The sequence below is a fragment of the Carcharodon carcharias genome, chromosome 2 (genome assembly GCF_017639515.1).
Source record: "Carcharodon carcharias isolate sCarCar2 chromosome 2, sCarCar2.pri, whole genome shotgun sequence".
Lineage (NCBI taxonomy): Eukaryota > Metazoa > Chordata > Chondrichthyes > Lamniformes > Lamnidae > Carcharodon > Carcharodon carcharias.
In genome coordinates, this window is record NC_054468.1 from 56589724 (window position 1) to 56607242 (window position 17519).

At 39.1% G+C, this 17519-nt stretch overlaps 2 protein-coding genes across 2 annotated transcripts in view; one reads left to right on the plus strand and one right to left on the minus strand.

Annotated features, from left to right (window-relative positions):
- veph1 (ventricular zone expressed PH domain-containing 1) overlaps positions 1-1286 on the minus strand; it is a 244254-nt gene extending 242968 nt beyond the window's left edge. The window contains exon 1 of the mRNA XM_041178084.1: positions 1149-1286. Coding sequence (XP_041034018.1) covers positions 1149-1286 — 138 coding nt within the window. The remainder of the gene's footprint in view (positions 1-1148) is intronic.
- The window catches only part of LOC121271808 (pentraxin-related protein PTX3-like), a 58052-nt gene extending 40888 nt beyond the window's left edge, over positions 1-17164 (plus strand). Inside the window, exon 3 of the mRNA XM_041178103.1 lies at positions 16987-17164. Within this exon, the coding sequence (XP_041034037.1) occupies positions 16987-17048 (62 nt within the window). The 3' untranslated portion in view covers positions 17049-17164. The remainder of the gene's footprint in view (positions 1-16986) is intronic.
- Positions 17165-17519: the final 355 nt, after the last annotated feature.

Sequence of the window (17519 nt, forward strand, 5' to 3'; positions counted from 1 at the left end):
CTGATACAAAAAATAACCATATTATTATTAACACTTAGTTCCCAATAGCTTTCTGCAGATTAGGTACTCATAATTTTGCAGTGATTAAATCATGAAGAGGCAAAGAGTTTGGGTGTGGTGTGGACAAGTACATAAAGCCACACACCTGGCCAGAATGATGACCCAAGTCATGAGTTCCCTCCATCAGCCAAGACACCATTAAACAGCTAAGTAGCTAATGCTACTTCAGCCATATAACCCATAAAAATATTTCTGTTTACCAATTTAGAAGGTTGGTATTGAAATGATAACAAGCATATGTGGTCACATAGGAGAGAATGGGAATGCTAGCATCTGAACATCTGTTTTTCTCGATCTCTACACACAATCATCATACCATAAGCAAGTGACAGCATGGGGGTAGTTTTTCAACTTGCCGCCTAGGTGTTAAACGACCATCTTTCATGGAAAACACACAATTTTAATTTCCAGTGTGTTGTGTAAATCAAGTATTTACATCAGTTTTAATCCACAGTTTAATCCACTTGTGACAAGTTGAAAATCTAACTCAATATTTGATATTTACAACCAATTCAGCGAATGTACCCATTACAAGTAGAGCACTTTTCTGAAGCTTAAGTGATCTCATATTTGGTAAGGAAAGTGTGAGGGATGATGGGTATTCTTTATAAAATCCCAGCATCTGCTTGGGTGATGTCAACTGCAAAATCATGAGGAAATACTAAAGGTGATTTATTTTGTTCAAAACAATACTTTAAAGGAAAACAACAGTAGATGAACTTAAGGCCCTGATACTGAATGTGAAAATTGCACCTGGTTTTTAAAAAATTTAAACCAGCTGTGACCACCAATTAGCAATATCAAGATACCAAAAATTGATGAACTTAACATTACTAATTATACTCAATTTTATTAAAACAATGCACACAATTTCAGCTTGCTAAGTATCACTTTTTAATCTATTGTAAACATCTAAACTATAAAACAGCAATATCAGTTGTGATTATTTTTACATTTACCCAGTGTAATCTGAATTCACCAGTCAAAAGGTGTGCTGTTGTATTGGCTTGTTGTTACAAATTAGATCAATATAAAAAAAGATAAGCGTTTTTAATATTGAATTTATGGTACTGTTTACTGACACTTACTGGTGAGGAAGATATTTCTTTTATTTGTTCAAGAGCTTCTGATAGACAATCTTCAATTTCAGTATCCTCCAAGGAGAAGAGATCTCCCGCACGAGACAGATCCTTCTGACCTAGTACCACAACAAAAAGTTGATGCATTGTGGGCAATTCCAAGTCAATGCAAAAGTCTACATAGCCGAATGCTCAATTAAGTCGACAGGATGGACAATTCTTCAAAGTTTAAGAATGTGGACCAAATGTTTAAACCAAATGATGTTCATTTTGCAAAGGTGACATCACTCCACTGTCTCATGTGCTATCTGAAAAAAATAGATTGCAGAATAAGACATCTGTTTTAATGCACAATAGTATCATTAATTTGAATGCAGTCTTTGAAAATTATAGTGGAGCCCAGTTAATTTCAGAGTCAGTGCATTGGTTGATCACATAATAAGACACTTTTGAAGTATAGTTATGGTTGTAACATAAGGAGGTATGATAGCCAAATGCCTACATCAAGTCCCACAATCAGCAATGAGATAAATAACCAGATGATCTGCTTCAGAGATGTTGGGAGATAAATACTGGGCAGAATAACAAGAGAACTTTCCTGTTCTTGTTCAAATGGTACCATGGCATCTTTTACACACCAAAGGCTGCAGATGGATACTCTTTAAATGTCCCATCTGAACGTTCAAATCCATGACAGAGCATCTGGTGAATGAAAGATTGAACTTTGCTTTCATTTCCAATCAAATCAAATGCCATAGACGAGTGACAAAGTTCATGTGGGAATTATTTCAGTTGAATGATTTAAGGATGAAACTTGATTAAGCAGCATCTGTAAAAGGTCAGGAAGGCTGGAATGTTACATTGTAGCAACCATATTTATGGTCTGAATACCAACATACAAATCTCATACAGTTAGCACTGTAAACCTTTCACTCACAGCTGAAAGAGCAAACAAGCTTTTTGGCTCTTTCAAATGCCAACCTGATCAAACAAGCTCCGCAAGACATTACCTCATATTTGACCCTCCATTTTTGCCAGTATCTGTTGTCTGAAGTGTCCAAACAGACGGGTTGCTGCTCAGAAGAAAATATTTCAAACGTAATTGCCTCAGCCATTAAAGGATATAGTTATAATATAGGCACCAGTCTTAGATAGTTATTTGCTGAGTGCAATCTATACCAATAAACTGCTAACCACACCTCCCACTGAGTGTAATGATAAAGGAAGTCCATATAAGACCTACAAATAGACAACTGGTACAGAGTCATGTGGTAAATTTACAACTAAAGCAATTGTGTCAATCACTCAAAAAACTGAAACGTGTTTGAAAATTAATAAACTTTCTGAAAACCAAAGAACTACTAAACAATGCTAAAACATAACCGCAGATGGCTAATGCTAATGAGGGGAATAAAAACTATAGATGCAAGCCGCAATCAGGCCTTGTACGAAAGGATGGGCAAGATCATCCCACTGTAAGACTGCAGTGCTCGAAGAGACAAGGGTCTTGCTGCTTTCCCCACTTGGGGTGATAGCAATCTCTTTGCTGCATGTGGGACTGAACAAATGAGGAAGATGGTCAAATGTTAAATATAATTTCAGTGGTTTTGTTAAAAATATTTAAAATTCTCATTTTTCTTTTACTGTGATAAACATATCTGATATAATCATAGCTAATACACTTCATTTTTCTCACAAGATCGCTAAAACCATTATAAAAATTAATATTTCTAAAGATAAATGTTTGTTATTCTTACTTGACCAAAGAAATGCTGTTGCATCTATTACAAGTTAAATAAGTAGCATTTTCTTGCCACAAACCCTGGTTCATTGCACAGCAAATAAAATTATTTCAAATACACAAGTTGTCTTTTAAGAAAACATTTGATAAGCCAACTTCCACAGAATAAGGGAGATAATCGTTGAATCTTAAAAATTCATATTATCACTGGTATAAATTATGTTTCATTCTAACTGCCTGCTTAGGGCAATACCAGTAAATGAGCAATTATACTTGTCACATTGTTAAAACTGATCTTATTTTACTATAATGTGGAGTAACAGCACTGTACATCACTCCTGGGCCTGGCTGATTACAGTAAATCCATCCAGTTTACAAATCGATGTCAACCTAATATTGATATGTGTATCAGCACCATAAGGAATACCTAGCTTTACAGAAGCAAACTCCAGTTTTGGAGTATTTGAGATCAATCTGAACTAAACTCTTGAACTAACTTCCTTTCAACTCAACAGCTTTAATGATGCATTTCACCTGCCACTAAATTTGATATAAATGCAATTGTTTAATTGCTAATCAGTTGGAAATAAATTGGAGAAAATAATAATTGCAAACACAAAGCATTAATTTCAAGATTTGTCCCAACCATTATACTACCTGCATATTGTGGCATGGTGTTATTAGAAAGCAGCCTATGACATCAATTCTTTTTCACTGTATTATACTGTATAACAGATTTGTAAAGCCTTAAATTACATATATTGCTCATTTATACTCAAAGCATTTTTCAAAGTGCTTCTAAACAGTGATGAAAGTTTCTTATGGTTTTTACAAAGAACAGTTCCAATGTGTTAAGAGAAAGAAGAAATGCAGATACTACATTATAAAGACTTCACTGTCTTTCATCACATCTGATGGAAACTCAAACTGTTTCATATACCCCTTCAGCTTTGCTGGAGTCCATTATGGGAATTCTAATGTAAAGCCAAAGCCACAGGATTCCCAGGCCCATTACAATGGACCTGACACTATAGTTACTATTCATTCCACCAGGCATTAAACTGACAAACTCAGCAGGTAGGCATTAGAAAGCTGCCTCGATCCTCTACACGCAATAGTTTTACTGATATCATATTATTCACCAGTGAGCTTGACCTTCATAATCATTAACTATATTTAACAGACTTAGAACAAAAAAGCTAGTGTAGTTAAATAATTATGAGTGCAGCAAAGTTTTCAAGTAACAGCAAAGAACAGAAGATCACCTCACAAAGAAGACACAGAATGTTTTCAATTCAGTGAAAGGAGTCATGGTAGATAAAAGAATTACTATTCAATATTCACTCCAAATGTCATATTACAAAGCAATACATAAAATTCAATTATAAATTGTTTTGTTTTCCTGCTGAATAACGTGAAGTAGCTGTGCCTTAATGAAAAATAAACCAAAAACTTTTATGGAGACAAGTGGAGAAGACCTTATTTTTTGGCATAAGGGCTTCCTCACAGGAGCTGCCATGATGCAGAGCGTTAAGTTGTTGGAAAAAAGATGAAAAGGTTTAAAAAGGAGAAGATATTTGACTAAGAATTTTCCAGAAATATTGAACTCTTAAATTTGCATGGGAGATACTATCAATCAGGATATTTTTCCTGCTTACTAACTTTAAGATTTACAAATAATCTTTTATAATTGAAAATTATTAAGCAAAGGATGCTTAATTAAATTATCATTATAAAAAGAAGAATGCCTACCCTGTTGGTAGTCTAGACAATTTTAGCTAGTTAAATTCCAGGAGTGCCCATGCACATGCTTGGAAGTCCCTTGGGGTAAAAATCATCTTAGGCAGTCGTGCAAAATGGGCAAAAGTATATCAGCAGCCATTTTACACATTGTTGAATACCCTTTTCCATTGATTTTAAGTCATGGATATGCAAACTTATGCCCATATTCTCTAATTTTGGCTAAGCTGGTTTTCTCCCAATGGAGACAGCATAAATTCTATATAACAACAATCCAAACTTCTACGTTGGTTTCTTAGCAATTTCTTTTGGAGTCTCAAACATGGTGCATGCCAGACATCTGTCTTGCCACAAAAAATGGAGACCATCCATTAAAGATGCAACATTTTTGCTGTTTGTCCCTTCTGAAGTGAAAACTATTTTTTAAATGTGCATGTCTTTTCCACTTCAGAAGTATGAATATTTTTTAAACAATCTATTTTCGCTGTTTTAGTGTATTTAACAATAAAACAGAATTTATGTATCGCATAGTTGAAACATTTACACATGCGTGCACTGGAGTTTAAAAGGAATGCAATAGTATAATTACAGACAGGTGCAACACATTGGTCTTAATTTGTTCAAAGCCAAAAACAAGTTAAATCAGACAGCATCCTGGTGGATAGAGCCCCAAATTTCTCACAGTCCTCCAGCTGTGGTCTTATTGAGGCTTCATACAGATTCACCATTATATCAACTTTTATATGCTAGACCTCTTTTCATAAAACTGAGCATTTCATTAGTTTTCTTTATGCCTTCATCAGTTTGAGGTGTCACTTTTATTGTTTTGTGAACATGAACCCCAAAATCCCTCTGCTCTTCTACATTATCCAGTTTTTCCCTATAGTTTGTAATTAGCCCCTCCTATATCTGTAATATCATCCATCATTAGAGTCCTCATCAGACTCTACACCTGCCTTTGTCCTTGAACATTCACTCCTTCCTTTGCCCTAACTCTCTGGAATTCCCTCCATAAAACCCCTCTGCTTCTTCATCTTAAAGACCCTACTTAAAAACTCACCTGTTTGACCAAGCTTTTGGTCAACCTTTCTAATATCTCCTTAGGTTCGGTATCCATCCTTTTAAGTTAAATTCACAGTGCTATATACATGCTGCCATCATTGCTATTGGAAATTTAATAAAGCTATGCCAACACACACTGAGATTATGTTAGTCCAAAATAGGATTGAAAAAAATTGAAAATTAAGCAAATCAAACAAATAAGCAGGTTAAACTGAAGTACTACCATGCATAATTATCTTGTCAATATGGTCCCTGTAAAATCAGGTTCAACACATATATCACTACTTTAACAATATGAAAAACAACATGTAATTTTTTTCTTGACAGAACTCTTTTGTTAAATGTTGCCCCTCAAGCATTAATTCTTAATTCTCTTTTTCTGTTTCAATTTATAATCTGGTTTATTTGCATTAAGTGGTCTCTTGAAATACATTTTGAAAAAATATACAAATTTTAAAAGTGCACTATCAAGTGCGAAACATGCAGTAAGGACACACACAAAGTCAGCTGTGATCCGAACTAGCTTGGAGCTGGTCCTCAATTTATAAAAGTTACTTGTGTGACCCAAAGGATTGTTCATTGTTATGCTAAACTGTGAAATTCATGAAAGCCTGGTTTGGCTAGTTTACATTGTTGCATTGTTTTACATTAGCAAAAGCAAATTAAATTTTGGTTGTAAAATTCAAATAATAGAAGAGTCATTCAGGCCAAACCTCATTGAAAGTTTCATGCAGTATCTAAATCGAATGAAACAAATGACAGCTAAGAACTACTGAAAAATCTATTTCTCAATTGCTATTTCTTGCACCAAAAGAAACATGAGTAAGTTAGAGATATTGTTTTACCTGCATGCTGGTCCCAGTAGGCGTACTTGTGATCAACTTACTCTGAAGGTTCCTGCTGCCTTTGTATTGTAACACACAGTACACTGTAGTCATGGTTATGAGAAGTAAAAGGCAATGGAAACTTTCTGTTGAAACCATGCACTTCCAGCAATCTATTTAACTGTTGTGGGCTAGGAATGCAAAGAATGCAAGCTGTAAAATGTGCCTAAAACTGAGTCTTAAGTGACACAGTCAGCTGGTGAGGCTTGATCTGAACAAAAACAGCAATTGATTGGAATGAAGTTCTAACCAAGTTTTTGCGCAAAGCACAGGAAGAGTTTAGTTATCTATGATACTAACAGCCCCTGGACTGTGTATGGCACTCCCCCTTTAAAATGAGGCCAGTGAAAGAAACAGGACTCTTTTGTATCACTACAGAGCTTTTAATTCCATGGGAAGGAGACAGATGAAGGAAAAGACATTCATCAGAGAATCTCCAGTTGCAATAATTTGAAATTATTTCCATAACTAAATGATGTTAAATAAATTTTAATGATCAATTATTACAATTTTCATATTAATAAGAAGCCCATTACTGAATTTCTTTCAACCTTGTGCACTATTCATGGAATCCAATGATAATCAATATCATAGTCAGGTTTATAAAAAGAAAATCATTTTATATAATTACCAACAGTCATGGTAGGTGATGCTAATTTATGTAACTATTTTAATCAAATAAACTGAACTCAGTAAGTTTGAGAATGCATTACTTTCAAAGATTATGAAAGCTAGGACCATTAATTGTGTCAACTGATGTAATTTTGTTTTATCCCCAGGATCAATAGTTATGTACAGGGTATAGGGATCCCATTTTATGACATGCTTGGAGGAGGAGAATTGGTATGGAGATGCCAGGCAGATCAAGTTGCATGATAGGTACTCTGTGGCCACCTTCTGGGCCACACCCTTGGTTATCCATAGGGACAACCTCTTTAAATATTAACACAATATATGTTGGGTACTGCGGTTAATTGCTTCTCCTTCACTCATTTAACATAGATTGGAAATTTGGATTATGCATAGCTCTGACAAATGGCTTTTCCTGACAGCAGACACATTCTGCATTTCAGCAACTCACGTCTGCAACTAGCAAACAACTTCTCAGCACCAGCAGAATCTGTGAAAGCAGATCAACAAAAAGCAATGCAAATCCGTCTGGCCAATTAGCACCATACTTTCAATCATCAACAATGTGACAGAAGGGGGTCATCAATAAGCATACTCACTAATAGCATGCCTAGTGATGCTCCATTTGCATTCTGACAGCTCCTAATCTCATTACAGCCTTGATCCAAACATGGACAGAAGGGCTGAATTCCAGAGGTGAGGCAAGGGTGGCTGCCCTTGACATCAAGATAGCACTTGACCAAGTGTGGCATCAAGGAGCCCTGGAAAAATTGAAATCAATGGGAACAAAGGGGAAAACTGACTGTCACCCCATTCACCACCTTAAACATGCGTTCCCTCCACCACAGGCACAATGTGCCTGCTGTATATACCATCTACAAGATCACTGCAGCAGCACACCAAGACTACTTTGACAGCACCTTTTAAACCCGTGACATTATTCCCTAGAAGGAAGCAGGTGCATAGAACAACTCCAACCTCCCCTCTAAGCCACATACCATCCTGACTTGGAACTATATCACCGTTCCTCCACTGTTGCTGGGTCAAAATCCTGGAACCCCCTCACTGACAGTACCATGGATGTACCTACAGCACACAGACTACGGCGGTTCAAGAAGGCGGCTCACCTAGACTTTGCCAGTGGCACCCAACACATCCCATGAACGAGTAAAAAAAGTCATCACATGGATCACTCCATTACACACTCACCATTACTTGTCTATCTTGCTATATCAGGGAAACTACCCACCACAATTATACTCCCTCGGAGGCTTTAACTGACTGCAACAACTGTATCTCATATGCAAAAGGCAGGTCTCAGCTTTCTGGCACTTACATGTGCTCTATCTGAGCACATCACAAGAACCAACCCAATTCTCCCAGTTCCATCTTTTGAAAACACTTTGGCCAGGATTTTCCAGCCCCACCCACCGCCACAGTCTTCCAGCCCCCTGGAAAATCAATGAACCTTGGGTGGGGCCAGAAAATCCCAGCCTAATCTTTTTTCTTGCTCTCCTAGAGATTCTTTTCCTTTTGTTTCTTTTGTTCTTTTTTCCCTGCTTCCCTCCTCTTTCTTCAATCTTCTGTACTTTTTCAGGATCTTCCTTTGTTTCTGCTTGCTTGTGCATTTAGTTTGTGCTACCTCCTCTCTTTGCCTTGGCCTTTTGCTCAATGGATTTGTTAACAGAATTTCTTTCTCAGCACTTTCTCCCGAATGTATGTAACACCATGTCCCCATAACATTTGGTGGTTGCTTTGTAGCACTTTGGCTCCAACATTCATTCAATAAATTTTATCACTAGGTGACTTATTTTTTATGTAAACTAACAATGCATTTAATAAAGTCTATCGTGGTCACTTTAAAGGGATGGAAAGGGAAAGTTTCAATAGCGTTCTTCGGTGTGGATAAAAGCAGGGATGCTAATTCATAGAAATTATAGAAATTATGCTGAAAAGCATAATTTACAATAAATGCACTGTAACACAACTCAGCTTATTATGATGTGCAATTTTCAATATCTGTCTTTTACAACAAAAAAATACTCTGCATTATGTCTTAAAGTGATTCATGTAGTTTTGCAAATCCTTCAGTTTAAGTTTATTTGACGTTCTAGTCATCCATTGTGGCACTTAATGGACTTAATGTAGAAACGATCATGATAACTGAGACAATAGAGTTTGTGAGAGATGGACATTGAACCAGGGCTGGCTGAGAATATGTAAGTGGGCAATGGAAGTGAGATGAAATGGGAGTTGCAAGTAGCTTGGGAAGATTTTTGTTGAGTGGTTGGTGCGTGTTGTGAAATATTGAAAGGAAACTGAGAGTAACTAGCTTTTAAAATTCATTTCAAAGATGCAGGCCTCATATGGCATTTATTATCCATCCCTGGTTGCCCTGAGAAACTGTGAGTGAACCTCATTCTTGAGTGTTCGCAGTCTATGTAGTTGTGGCACTTATAACTGCTAGGCTACTTCAGAGGGGAAATTAAAAGTTAACCACATTGCTGTGGGATTGGATTCACTAAGCCTGACAAAGCAAGGACAGCAGGTTTACTTCCTTAAAAGGACTCTACTGAGCCGGTTTTGTGACTATTCCTTCTCTTTTTCCATTACTGTTCTATCCCAAACATCAACAATGCACCATAAACTCTCAGTAGTTTTCTTCCCAACCTCGTACAGAAAAGGTACTGCAAGATGGGAGGCAATGGCAATGGCGACGGCAAGGTATTGTCGCTGGACTAGTAATCCAGACATCCAGCTTAATGCTCTGGGTTCAAATCCCGCCACAACAGATGGTGGAATTTGAATTCAACAAAAAATCTGGAATTAAAAGTCTAACAATGAACATGAAACCATTGTCGATTGGTGTAAAGGGAAGGAAGTCTGTCATCCTTACCTGGTCTAGCCTACATGTGACTCCAGACCCATAGCAATGTCTTAAATGCCCTCTGAAATGACCTAGCAAACCACTCAATTGCATCAAACGGCCACAAAGCCTGAAAAAAGGAATGAAACTGGATGGACCACCAAGGCACTTGAAACGACAACGGCAACTGCAGCCCTGTCGATCCTGCAAAGTCCTACTTACTAACAGCTGGAGGCTAGTGCCAAAATTGGGAGAGCTGTCTCACAGACTAGTCAAGCAACAGCCTGACATAGCCATCCTCATGGAATCATACCTTACAGATAATGTCCCAGACACCATCATCACCATCCCTGGGTATGTCCTGTCCCAACAATAGGACAGACCCAGCAGAGGTGGTGGCACAGTGATAAACAGTCAGGAGGGAGTTCCTCTGGGAGTCCGCAACACTGACTCTGAACTCCAAGAAGTCTCATGGCATCAGGTCAAACATGGGCAAGGAAACCTCCTGCTGATTACCACGTACCGCCCTCCCTCAGCTGATGAATCAGTGCTCCTCCATTTTGAAGACCACTTGGAGGAAACACTGAGGGTGGCAAGGGCGCAGAATGTACTCTGGGTGGGGGGCTTCAACTTCCATCACCAAGAGTGGTTCGGTAGCACCACCACTGACCCAACTGGCCAAGTTCTAAATGACATAGCTGTTAGACAGGGTCTGCAGCAGGTGGTGAGGGAACCAAGAGGGAAAAACATACTTGACCTCATCCTCACCAACCTGCCTGCCGCAGATGCATCCGTCCATGACTGTAGAGGTAGGAGTGACCACCGCACAGTCATTGTGGAAGTCCTGCCTTCACATTTAGGATACCCTCCATCATGTTGTGTGGCACTACCACCGTGCTAAATGGGATAGATTTCAAACAGATCTAGCAACTTAAGACTGGGCATCCATGAGGCGCTGTGGGCTTTCAGCAGCAGCAGAATTGTACTCTAACACAATCTGTAACCTCATGGCCCAGCATATCCCCCACTCTACCATTACCATCAAGCCAGGGGGGTCAACCCTGGTTCAATGAAAAGTGCAGGTGGGCATGCCAGCAGCTACACCAGGCATTCTAAAAAATGAGGTGTCAACCTGGTGAAGCTATAAAACAGGACTGCTTGCATGCTAAGCAGTATAAGTAGCAAGTGATAGACAGGACTAAGTGATCCCACAACCAATGGATCAGGTCTAAGCTCTGTAGTTCTGCCACATCCAGTTTTGAATGATGGTGGACAATTACACAACTCATTGGAAGAGGAGCTTCCACAAATATACCTATCCCCAATGATAGGGGAGCCCAGAACATCAGTGCAAAAAATAAATGATAATACAAAAGCATTTGCTACAACCTTCAGCCAGAAGTCATGAGTGGATGATCCATCTCGGCCTCCTCCGGAAATCTCCAGCATCACAGATGCCATCCTTCAGCCAATTCGATTCATTCCACGTGATATCAAGAAACAGCTGAAGGCACTGGGTACTGCAAAGGCTATGGGCCCTGACAATATTCTGGCAATAGTACCGAAGACTTGTGCTCCAGAACTTGCCGCACCCCTGGCCAAGCTGTTCCAGTACAGCCACAACACTGGCATCTACCCAACTATGTGGAAAATTGCCCAGGTATGTCTTGTACACAAAAAGCAGGATAAATCCAGCCCGGCTAATTACCGCCCCATCAGTTTACTCTCAATCATCAGTAAAATGATGGAAGGGGTCATCAACAGTGCTATCAAGCAGCACTTGCTTAGCAATAACCTGCTCACTGATGCCCAGTTTGTGTTCCACCAGGGACACTCAGCTCCTGACCTCATTGCAGCCTTGGTTCAAACGTGGACAAAACAGCTTAACTCCCATGCTGGGGTGAGAGTGACTGCCCTTGACATCAAGGCCGCATTTGACAGAGTGTGGCATCAAGGAGCCCTAGTAAAACTGGAGTCAATGGGAATCAGGGGGAAATCTCTCTGCTGTTTGGAGTCATATCTAGCACAAAGGAAGATGGCAGTGATTGTTGAAGGTCAGTCATCTCAGCTCCAGAACATTATCGCAGGAGTTCCTCAGGGTAGTGTCTTGGGCCCAACCATCTTCAGCTACTTCATCAATGACCTTCCTCCATTAGGTCAAAGGTGGGGATATTCACTGATGATTGCACAATGTTCAGCACCATTCGCAACTCCTCAGATACTGAAGCAGTCCATGTCCAAATGCAATAAGACCTGGACAATATCCAGGCTAGGGCTGGCAAGTGGCAAGTAACATTCACGCCACACAAGTGTCAGGCAATGACCATCTCCAACAAGAGAGGATCCAACCATCACCCCTTGATGTTCAATGGCATTACCATCACTGAATTCCCCACTATCAACATCATGGGGGTTACCATTGACCAGAAACTGAACTGGACTAGCCATATAAATACTGTGGCTACAAGAGCAGATCAGAGGCTAGGAATCATGCAATGAGTAACTCATCTCCTGACTCTCCAAAGCCTGTTCACCATCTACAAGGCACAAGTCAGGCGTGTGATGGAATACTCCCCACTTGCCTGGCTGAGTAGCTCCCACAACACTCAAGAAGCTTGACACCATCCCAGGCAAAGCAGCCCACTTGATTAGCACCACATTCACAAACATTCACTCCCTCCACCATCAACGCACAGTAGCAGCAGTGTGAACCATCCACAAGATGCACTACAAGAATTCACCAAGGCTCCTTTGACAGCACTTTCCAAACCATGACCATTACCATCTAGAAGGACAAGGGCAGCAGATAGATGGGAACACCACCACCTGGAAGTTCCCCTCCAAGTCACTCACCATCCTGACTTAGAAATATATCGCTGTTCCTTCACTGTCACTGGGTCAAAATCCTGGAACTCCCTTCCTAACTGCATCGTGGGTGTACCTACACCACATGGACTGCAGCGGTTCAAGAAGGACACTCACCACCACCTTCTCAAGGGCAATTAGGGATGGGCAATAAATGCTGGCCCAGCAAAGCCCACATCCCATGAATGAATTTTTTAAAATGGGGAATGTTACCTCAAAGCCAAGATGCCAATGAAATTATTTGCAACAAGGACACAAATGACACAGACCTTGTTCAAAAGGGAATACTTATTCTAGAGGGGTACAGAGAGGCACAGCTTTTGATCCACTGGCAAAATCTAGCAGAATGCTAATGGTTACTGTTTGAGGATGGGAAGAGGTTGGCAAGATGAGCCCCTATCAGGCATCCAGAGTTACAAGGTCAGCAAGAGAGGAGATTGGAACAGTTGGAGCTGTTGCTTATAAGGAGATTGCTGTTGTTGTCTTGAGAATGCCATGAGATGCATGGAAGGTAGTTCTGGACATTTGAGTGGGATTCAAGCCTGGGACAATATCAAGAGTGCAGGAAAGCAGAAGAGCAGTAATGGTTTGGGGTAGGAATTAGGGCAACAAAGTACCAAGGGAATAAATGAAGGTAACATGACTTTGTGACAGAAACAAGAGAGGGCAGAGAAAGGACCTCATGCACATGCAAAAAGCAGGTTTTATTCATGACATTTTACCACAAGAGCAACTCCCTGAAATGTTCCTTTAATAAGACTGTAATGAAAAGCATACACAAATTGCAAAAGTTATTCATAGGTCATAACAATAGGTCAATACAATATCCTTGAATGTGACTGGGATCTAAATCAGGATGCTGAACATTTCAGCTTTGTGGTTTTTCCAAGGGCACCAGTTAGCAAGTTGCACCCAAAATGTCCCTTCCACTTTGCCCATCCAGCTGAGGTGAAATCAAGCCCAGGTTTTCATGCAAATTAATTAACAAGTTCAGAAATGAAATCTCCCATCAATTGGCCAAATCAAGCGTCATAATCCCTCCATGAATAGAACAGGGCCAATGAAGCTAGGTTGAGGTAGTATAAAGATAATTACAAAAAACATCTCTTCCAGAACAAGACTAGAGAGCAGAAGGTTAGTAGTAGTTGTCTCCCTGTCCTGCAATCATTAATTAAAATTTTACAAAGTAATGACTTTAAATCGCACTGCTACTCTGAACAGAGTCTAAAAGTATTTGAAATTTGTCCCTTCCCGAAGATAGATAGTATTGAAAAGAAAGATGCCCACAAGAGAGCCTTCAATTTTGCAGAAGTGACCCTTCAGACCCTCCTCAATGAGATCAAGGCACAGTAGGGGAGGTTGGCCACCTCATCATGAGTGCAGCCCTCATTGGCAGCAAGGAAACATGTATGGATAGAGGTGGCTGAGGCACTCAGTGTCTCATCCATAGCCCCAGGATAGCAGGTCAGTGCTGTAAGAAGTGAACTGACAAGGTCAGGGAAGATCAGACATTTATTTCCAATACTTTTTGCCATGCCTTATCTGTCAGGCTCAGGCAAATCAACTAAAGAAATGACCCATCCATCCCACCTTCTGAAAGATGCAAGTTTCTGCAACTTTCTCCCCTCTCCTTCCTCATCCTCCTCCAGCATCACAAAAGATGAATGGAATGACCAGTTAACTATTCATGTCTTCAAGTTTTGTTTTTTTATAATTGATGATTTCTGCAGTAGCAGGACAAGTTTAATGGCTTCAATGAACTGTAGTCAACTGGTCAATCCAGGATTTACATGACCACAACTACCTGTATGTCCGAGCATCTGGTGCAAATCATGGAAGCTCCCTCACAAGTTTAGGGGAAACTCACCTTTTGAGTTTGGGGGTGCTATTTTTCTGGTCAGGGACTCTTTCAAGCAAAAGTTATAATGGATGGACTTAAAAGTTAATAGATATTTGGCTACACTGGAGATCTTTTATGCTACAATATTTGATTCAGTTTCATCTGGATTAAGCTGTAATCAATATGGGTGGTAATCAGATGGAAACTCAGGGCCTGTGTCTGAAATAGAAACATAAATCTAACAAATCACAGAGAAAAATAAGACAACATTAACTACATTTCCACTGTTATAACAAAATCTTTTAAATGACAATAGTCACACAGAATTTACTCCATCACTCAACTCATACCTATTTATTTTTCTTACTTTCATAAAATGGTTTGCTCTAAGAAATAGACACATAAAACACGAGTTATCACAGAGCTCACTATACAAAAAGCAAATTCCAAAAAAACTATATCTTGATGCTTATCAAGTTTATATGTACTTTCCCTGACTTTCAAAACACCTTGTTTTGTACCTGCAACTCCACTTCATTTCATATGGCAAGTAAAAGCCCTAGGACTGACTTCTACAGTCACTCCACAGTAAGTGAATTGTTGCAAAATGTAAGAGGTAACAACTGTTTAAAATGTTTGTACTACATAACTCCTGTCACATAAAATTTAGAACTTGCAATTAATAATTTTAATGTACTTTCACCTGGTCAAATGCATTGTTGTGTTTATTCTCAAACATTTCTTTATGTTAAAAGACTGTTCTGTAGTCATTCAGGATTGAAAGAGATTGTGGATTTGATACATTAGGTCACAAAATAGTCTAAGTTCTAATGTTATATTTTGAAAATACTGTAATTACATTAAGTCTTGTTTAGTGTGAAGACAGTTTACTCAATGTCAAACAAAATACCACCAAACAGGACTTGCTGGGACAAAGTTACATTTTTGTATCAAATTCCTGAGTGCATTTACTGCTAAACAATGAAAACATGGTCACTTAGACTTTTGCATTCATTATGAATCCAAAGGGAAACCTCTAATTTTACTAACAGGCAATGCATAGTACACCAATTTCACACACAAATGATAATCATTTGGAACAAACGCATTTGGATGAATTATACAATTGAGACATAAAACTTTATCCAGTGACCTAACATCCTGATGTATCTTCTGCAACAATCCACTGTTCACTGCAATAAACTATTCTGCAAAAGTTCTTTATTAAGCATGAAAGCATCATACAGACTTGGACTGTTTTAAGGGTATTTTATAACATTGTAAATTCTTATCAGAATTACAATTTGCTCTGTTGAATTTGCTCTGGAAATACAATTTGGGTTGTACAGAATGCTACTGTTGTTAAGATTTTCAATGGAATATTTAAGGTTGCTGCAAGCATTGTTCTTGCTATTTAAAATAAAGCATCCCTCTCTGTGTTCAATCATTCAAAGCAAAAGTATACAAAGTAGTTTCAAGCAATCACAGGCAGCATTTCCAGCAAATATCACTCTTGAATTTCCCAGTGGGTGAAATAAACCTCTAAAAATATCTTGGTCTATCTATACTAAAACAAATGTATTAAAACCGCAAATTTGCTGTAACGCTTCAGTAAATGCCCTCAGTTAACAATAAATGCAGAATTACTGTTTGGCAGGGAACAAACCTACAGGTCATCTACAAGTCACCTTTTTTCACAAAATTAGAAAGGGTACTGTCTCAGAACTCCCTGCAGAGGGAACATGTGGTATCCGCCCGTCCGCTTGAGACCCTCTGTGACCAATGGACACCAGAGGGGCTGGAGTTCAAGGTGGAAGTGGTTAGGGGCAGTTTGAGAAGTTTTATTTTGTTTTACCTAGAATTTGTTATTGTTTGTGCCGCTTTAAAGGAGGAGGCACTTTTACATCAATGGCTTTCTGATTGACGACAGTGTCGTCCGAAGTGCCAATTCGCAATTGCCAGGTCGCAGGGTTTCGTGGTGTCTTCATTTATTCTTCTCTTTCAAAAACATCATTAAAACGATACGCAATAGAGCATTAACACACACATTTTCCTATCCCACATTTTGTGATCTCCGAATTTTTGCTAACTATACCTTGGTCCTTCCTCCAAGCCACATACCTAGTTACGTTCGCCACTTAAGACAGTGCTTAAAGTGACATTAGGTTTCAACCACGATCATTTTAATTTTGTCATCTTAATCTTTCACGTTAATACAGAACCACACAGAAAGAAAATAATTTTGCAAAATGACAATTTCGAGGAACATCACTACATTTGATAATTCAACGAGTAGAGTGTGAAGCGGCCAAAATTACTTCTCGTGAACATTACAAGAGTCACTACATCCAGTGTGCAAGGTAGGAAAAGGCATCCTCGAGCAGACCATTGGACAAACAGACCAGGAAATTCTCTTGCGATCTTCCAATAATCATTTCCTGAAAATAAATGAAAGCGAACATACCTGTACGTCCATATTTTTGACTGGTCCGTTAGATTTGGTCATGTTATTTTACTAAGATAGCAAGACAGGTGAAACGCTCTAGCAAATCGTTTTACTTCAAAACTTACTTCTTCTTCAGTAATGGAAAACTGTGACATGGAGATTTTGCGTATTTTTGTGTCCTCGCGACAATAATTTGGACAACCAGTCCTGTGTTTATTTCCCTGTCAATGGTGAAAGGTCCGAACGGCTCTGGACTGTCCCACCAAAACCAGCAGCGCCCCCGAGCGCCAGCGTTTACACTTTACA